At 54.2% G+C, this 7114-nt stretch overlaps 1 protein-coding gene across 1 annotated transcript in view; it reads left to right on the plus strand.

Annotated features, from left to right (window-relative positions):
- Positions 1–7114, plus strand: part of SLC8A2 (solute carrier family 8 member A2) — a 31210-nt gene that overhangs the window by 17449 nt on the left and 6647 nt on the right. Inside the window, exons 5-9 of the mRNA XM_007458474.1 lie at positions 1–312; positions 4842–4945; positions 5094–5111; positions 6495–6619; positions 6926–7025. The exon at positions 1–312 is cut by the window's left edge and continues 17 nt beyond it. Coding sequence (XP_007458536.1) covers positions 1–312; positions 4842–4945; positions 5094–5111; positions 6495–6619; positions 6926–7025 — 659 coding nt within the window. The remainder of the gene's footprint in view (positions 313–4841; positions 4946–5093; positions 5112–6494; positions 6620–6925; positions 7026–7114) is intronic.

Here is a 7114-nt window from a genome sequence, read left to right on the forward strand (position 1 = left end):
CCTGCGCGTGGGCGACGCGCAGGGCATGTTCGAGCCCGACGGCGGCGGGCGGCCCAAGGGGCGGCTGGTGGCGCCGCTGCTGGCCACCGTCACCATCCTGGACGACGACCACGCGGGCATCTTCTCCTTCCAGGACCGCCTGCTGCACGTGAGCGAGTGCATGGGCACCGTGGACGTGCGCGTCGTGCGCAGCTCGGGCGCGCGCGGCACCGTGCGCCTCCCCTACCGCACAGTGGACGGGACGGCGCGCGGCGGCGGCGTGCACTACGAGGACGCGTGCGGCGAGCTCGAGTTCGGCGACGACGAGACCATGTGAGCGCGCCGGTCGGGCAGCCCGCGGGCCGGGGCAGACCAAGCGCGGCCCGCGAGAGGGGCGGGACCAGGACGGGACTGGGCCCGGGTGGGGCGGGGCCTGGATGGGCGAGGTCGAGAAGTGGGTGGACCTCGGAGAGGCGTGGTCTTGGAAATGGGTGGGGCCTTGATGGAGCCTCGCTCTTGAAACGGAGAGGTCAGGGGAAGTGGGGCAGGGTCCGGGGAAGAGGGGAGACAGGGGAGAGGAGGGAGGAGACTGGAGTGACGGGGCGTGGCCAAGGTGTTGGGACGGGATGTGGGCGGGACTTGGGAGAACTGGGCCGGTTTGGGGAGAGGAGAGTGGGACACCAGGAAGAAAGGCCAAGTGAGGAGAGCGGAGAGGAAGTAGGATGGGGCCTGGGGAGAGGAATGTGGAAGGCTTAATTTGTAGCATGGAGGAGTGTGGCCTGAGGTTCCTTTCGAGGTGGGAAGGTGTCTGGGGAAATGGAGGGCGAGTGGGGTCTGGGTAGGGACTCAGGGAGAAGGACCAGGACAGTGGAAGAGGGCAGGGTCTAAGGAGATGGGGCCGAGACTGAGGAGGTGGATGGGGGAAGGGGTGAAGCTATTGGGTAGGCGGAAGAACCTGGGGAAATAGCAGGAGACCTAAGAGGAATGTGGGAGAGGCTTCGGGAAGAGGCCGAGTAGGAATATGGGCGCCTAGGAAGAGACACGGGAAACTGGAGGGCTGGGATTTGGGAGGGTTGGGGTGGAATCTTGGGAGGTGAGCTGGATACACAGGAATACGGATGTAGACACACAGACACAACCAACACGCACACCGGCACATACGGACACACAAAGTCAAAGACACAGAGTCAGGGCTGTTCTCACGCCCAGACACCCGGCCACCCCTTACACAGATGCCCGAGTCCCCACCATGTGCGCCTGCAGCGTCACCCGCCTGCCTGGGATGCAGAAGGTGCCTCCCCTCCTTTGCCCGCTCCCTTCCGCCCCCGCACGCCAGTCTGTCTCTCTCCTCCTGCCGCCCACGCTCCTCCCACCTAGCAGAGCCCCCACCGCGCTCCCCTTCCCTCTCCCCTCCCAGCTTCTGTGGCTAGGCCTCCCGCTCAGCTTCTCACTGCTCTATCTCTCCATCTCTCCGTTTGCGTCTCTGCGTCTCTCACTCCTGGCACTTCCCCTCTGGGTTTCTGTTAATCTCTAGATCTCTGTCCCCAGTATCTAGCTAGCTCTCTGACTCGGGTTGTATTTCAGTCACGAACTCTCCATACCTTTCCGTCTCTCTCTCTGTTTGACTTGGGTTGAGAACTTAGGTTGGGGGCTGAGGGCACCATTCCAGGCCCCATGTCTCACACCCAAGAGGCCGAGGGGATGGAGGGCGTTATCTTTCTACTTGTTCCAGTCCTTCTTGTAGTCTATCGCTTCCAACCAACTTCCCGCCTGCCGCCACAAACCCACAGGCCCACTCCTCCCCCGCATGGCTTCCCCAGGCTGGGACACCCTCTGTCCCCCACCCCCGCCCAAGCTTCCAGCTGTGGCTTCAGGAGACGGAGAACAGGAGGCTAATTAGCGTTTAGGGAAACACGTCCTTCCTCTGAGGGGCAGGCGCTAATTAGAGATGCTCCCAGGAAGCTGGGCTGGAGGGTTGGCCCCAGGCAGGATCAACACAGAGATGGAAGAGAGACACCCAGAGATGGGGTGGCGGGGAGATATGCAAGAGAGACAGACAGACAGAGAGGCACCCAGAGACAGAAGAGACCTAGCGAAAGAGAGACAGAGCCAGAGTAAGGGAGAGTCAGAGAGAGAAACAGAGAAGAGCGAGAGAGCACTAGAGAGACAGAAAGACACAAACTTAGAGATGGATACCAAGGAATCCAGAAACTGAGTGACAGAGGCCCATCAAGAGAGGGAAAACAGGATTGGGAGACTGAGATGGAGGAAGAGTAAAAGGAAGAGAGATGCAGGGGAGATAAAGAGAGACATTCTTCTCACTGAGAGGAACTCAGTGGGACTCAGGGAAGGAAAGGTCCTCCCGATGCTACAGAGAGAAAAGAGTTTGGGTCAGCAAGAGAGGATGGGAGACAGGATAAGAAAGAGACTGGGTCTGAAATTAGAGTGGAGTGCCCAGGAAACAAGGAGGGCAGGCGTGAGGATGACAGAATGTCAGGCTGGGGAGGAAGGCTGTTTCCTTTTTAAAAATTAATTAATTAATTAATTTGAACTATAGTTGATTTATGATATTGTGTTAGTTTCAGGTGTACAGCTAAGTGATTCAGGTACATGTATATGTATATATATGTATATATATTCTTTCTCAGATTCTTTTCCATTATGGATTATTACAGGATATTGAATATAGTTCCTTGTGCCATACAGTAAATCCTTGTTGTTTATCTCTGTTATATATAATGGTGCGTATCCATGAATTCCATACTCCTAAGGCTGCTTCCTTTGACCCCAGGAAGTCCTGCCCTTGTCTAGCTCGAGTCCCTCTTGCTGTCCCTTGCTATTTGGGTTTCTCCTCCTTTTGGGTCCCGTGAGGGCACACTTGTCTGGGCACCAGTTGGCGCGTGTGTCACTGCGTGTCAGTCACTGCGTGTCAGTGGATCACGGCGTGTCTGCGAGAGAGTGAGCGTCGGAGGTGTGTGTGTATCACCCTGTCAGTGTGTCAACGTGTCAGTAGCTGTCTGTGTGTGTCAGGAGACCCCCTCCTTGCTCTGGTGTTTCAGCACCGCGGACAGCTCCCAGCCCACTCCTGAGGTGGGGGGCACCCATTTTTTCCACCCACAGAAAATTGTAAATATGTTGAGACTGGGAGTGGGTGAAGGTGAAAGTAGGCGTGTGTCTCCACGTGACCGTCTTGTGTGCGTCTGTCTTTGCATGGGTGTCACTGTGTCCTGTGCATTCGTGTGTTGAGATAGGTCTGATTGAGACCCCTTTGCTTAGATTGTGTTGACTTCGGCTAGTCCCACTGTGTTCCATTCAGTCTCTCCGACACTGACAGACGGAGATGGGGAGAGGAGGACACAGAAAGAAAGGCAGAGAGCTGGGGAGAGACTGAGACAGAGAAGGTCAGAGAGATGGAGAGAGAGACACAGAGAGGCTGACAGATGGGCAGAGAGACAAAGGAAGATTGAGAGACTGTGATGCAGAGAGAGATGTTGAAGGGAATAAACAGACACCAAGAGGCAGGAAGAGTGAGATGTAAGGAAGGAGAATCTACATGGAACCACAGCAGGGGTCTCACACGTTGGTGATGTCGCCCAGGCTGCGGAGGGGGTGTCGTGCTAGTTGGCATCTGGTCCATGTGATTTTGCCACTGCACAGGGAATGGCTGCGGGCTATGATGGTGCGTGGGTGTGGGCGGTGTGACTGGCTGTGCTTCCCCTGCTGGGTGACTGTGTGGGCTGGGTGTTTGTGTTTCTGGGTTCTGGGGCCAGGCCTTGTGGTTCCTACAGCTGAAAGAGCTGCCAGTGGCAGAGCTGTGGGCTTTGGGGGGTTGTGGGTCTTCGTAATAGAGGGGGGGTCGGTTGTATGCCTGAAGGGGATGGATAACTTTTGGCTGTTTCTCCCCGCCCACCGTCCTGGTTACCACGGCAGCGGGGATGCGGAGAAAAGCAATTAGCCCTCTGTTACACCTCCGAATGTGGTCAGGACAGGGAACAGGAAGCCAAGGGTCTCCCGGACTGAAAGTTTTGAGTAAACAACTGTTTATGGAGGGCACACTATATGCCAGGCCCTGTTCTAGGCATTGGGGATACAGCAAAGAACATAAATGAACAAAAATCACTGCCCTAGTGGAACTTACATTTTAATGTGAAGAGGCAAATGGCAAACAATAAACAAAATAACACATTAGACGGTGTGTTAGAAGATAATCTGGAACAAGGACGACATAGAGCAGGGGAAGGGGGCCAGGCGTGCTGGGGTAGGGGTAGGGATGGATTTCAATATTAAAGAATGCGGTGGGAGTGGGTCTCATCGAGAAAGAAGGTAAAGTTTGAACAGAGAGCTGGAGGAGCTGAGGGAGTGAGCATGGGGAAACCGAGTGAACAGCCGGTGCAAAGGCCCTGAGGCACAAGCAGGCCTGGTAGGTTCAAGGAACAGCCAGGAGGCCAGCGTTTCTGGAGGGAGTGAGTGAGGGCGAGAGGGCTGGGAGGCCAGAGAGGGAACAAGGGCCGGATGGCAGGGGTTCTTGGGGGCCATTCTTGGGTCTTTGGCTCTCATTCTGGGTGAGATGGGAGCCAGGTGAAATGTTCCGAGCAGAGGAAGCACCCAGTCTAACCTAGGTTTTATCAGGATCCCTCAGCTTGTTACTTAATACAAACGCAGCTTCGTCAGATGCTTCTGAGCTTGTTTCTGTCAAATGGGGTTAATAAGAGAGCCTTCCCCCCCCAGGGGTTGTTGTGAACATTGAATGAGATTCCAGAGCCTGAGATGGAGCGAGTGCTCAAGAAACTGGGTGGCTAACGGGTTATTGGTGAATTCAGGGGGAGGGAGTCTTATGCTGCGTGCTCTCCCTCTCTGCTCAGGAAAACTCTTCAGGTGAAGATAGTTGATGATGAGGAATATGAGAAAAAGGATAATTTCTTCATCGAGCTGGGCCAGCCACAGTGGCTTAAGCGAGGGATTTCAGGTAAGGGGTGACGGGTGGGCTGTGGGAGGGGTAAGGGGTCCAGGGTGGGGGGACCCTTGGAGGCTCAGTTGTGGGCAATCCTTCAAGCTCGTGGACCTGAGCGTCCCAGGGAAGATCTCACCTTCTCCCTGTCTCTGTCTCTCCCCAGCTCTGCTACTCAATCAAGGTGAGTGGAGTTACTTCCAGACTTTGCCGGGGCGGGGGGGGGGCACTGGAGGGAGGGTCTTGGGGGTGGGTCAGGGCCTCAAGTTCCCCTCAAGGTCAGGTTTGAGGCAGGTTGCAGGTGAGATAAATTTGGTGGAACATGTGTGAATTGGGGGTGACAGAAGTTTAAAGACCAAGATCATGTTTTGGTTGTAGTTAAGATGGTGGGGGGGAGTAAGTCATAGAATCCAGCTTGGGTTTGTGGTGGGGTCAGAGGGAATCAGGTTTGAGGTTGGTTAGGATTGGGTTGAGGTTGGGATTTGGGATCAGTATTACGAACTGGGTCAAAGCTAGAATTAAGATGGAGATCGGCTTCTGGGTTTGTGGTGGGATCTGATTAGAACTGGGGTCAGATTTAGGTCAAAGCTAAGGTTGGAATTTGAGGTAAGTTTGAGGAATTTGAGGGTAGAGTTGGGGCCAAGGTCAGAGATTGGGGTGAGAGTTGGGACTAGGGTCAGGGGCTTGGAGATAGTGACAGGGTGGTTTTGGAGCTGAGATCAGAATTGGGGTTTGGGATTAAGATTAAGGATAGACTGAAGATTATATTAGTCAAGGTAAGTAATACAAGCTACTATAACAAATAGGCCCCTAAATCCCAGTAGCTTAACACAATAAAAGTCATTTCTCACTCAGGCATAGTTTTCTGAGACTGTTCCTGGTTGGCGGGTGGCTTTCTTATGAGAGTTAGGATTGGGTTGGTGCTGGGCTTGGAGCAAAGGATCAACATACTTTGGGGAGGTCAATGAGCCCAGAGCCAGCTGTAGATGGTTCTGGGTCCAAGATTTATACTAAAATCGGGAATCCCCCTCTCTCCTCACCACCTCAAACACACTCTAGGATGTTTTCAGAGCTTGGATATAAAGACCAGGCCTCTTCCACAGGGTGGTGATAGTAATGACCATAGTGGAGATAATAATAAAGTAACATTTTTGGTTATTGTGTGCCAGGCACTCTTCTAAGCACTTCACATGAATTAACTCCTTTAACTAGGAGTTAATAGGAAACCACCCTATGAGGTAGGCACTGTTATTGTGCCCATTTTACAGATATGAACTCTGAGGCACAGAGAGACTAAGGTATTGTCCAAGGCCACACAGCCCCCACCACATGAACCTCAGAGCCCACCAACTGAACTTCGTGGACCAGCCCATGGGAGCTGGCTCTCAGGTTGGGGAAGGTGGTGGTCAGATGGGAGGCAGGGGCAGGGTGGGGAAGCGGCACCAAGGAGGCGTCCCAGAGAAGAGCAGACAGGGTTTTCTTTATCAATAGGAACAGGTAGTAAAGGCATCTCAGGCCCAAGTAGGTAGGTCTCCTTGGAGTCTAACTCCCATCCCTCATGCCGCAGGGGATGGGGACAGGAAACTGACGGCTGAGGAGGAAGAGGCTCGGAGGATAGCAGAAATGGGCAAGCCAGTTCTTGGGGAAAACTGTCGACTGGAGGTCATCATTGAGGAGTCGTATGATTTTAAGGTGATTTTCTGGGACCTCACCTTCCCGGAGTCTTGCCTGGGTCACTTCCTTGGGGAGAGTCCAGGAGGGGATCAACCATGAGGCTCACAAGGGAAGGGCCACCAAGGTCCGAGGCCACTGTCTGTGTCCCTCCGTTAGCACACGCTTGGACAGCACACGCTTCCCTTGTCCCTTCTTGCTAGAACTGGGATATGGAAGGTTGAGGACCCCTGAGCATGGGGTGTGAGCCCGCATCCCCAGTACCCCTCGTGGAGCTGCCCTGGGGTGATCATGAGCCATGGTCTCTCCCCACCCTCTCATCCCCAGAACACAGTGGATAAACTCATCAAGAAAACGAACTTGGCTTTGGTGATTGGGACCCATTCGTGGAGAGAGCAGTTTTTAGAGGCAATTACGGTGAGCGCAGGTAAGTGGGAAGGGAAGAGAGAGGAAGAAAGAAGAGAGGGATGGAGAGACAAAGAGACAGAGGAAGAGAAATGAAAGGGAGAGGGAAAG

Source organism: Lipotes vexillifer, unplaced genomic scaffold, assembly GCF_000442215.2.
Source record: "Lipotes vexillifer unplaced genomic scaffold, Lipotes_vexillifer_v1.1 scaffold371, whole genome shotgun sequence".
Classification (NCBI taxonomy): Eukaryota; Metazoa; Chordata; class Mammalia; order Artiodactyla; family Lipotidae; genus Lipotes; species Lipotes vexillifer.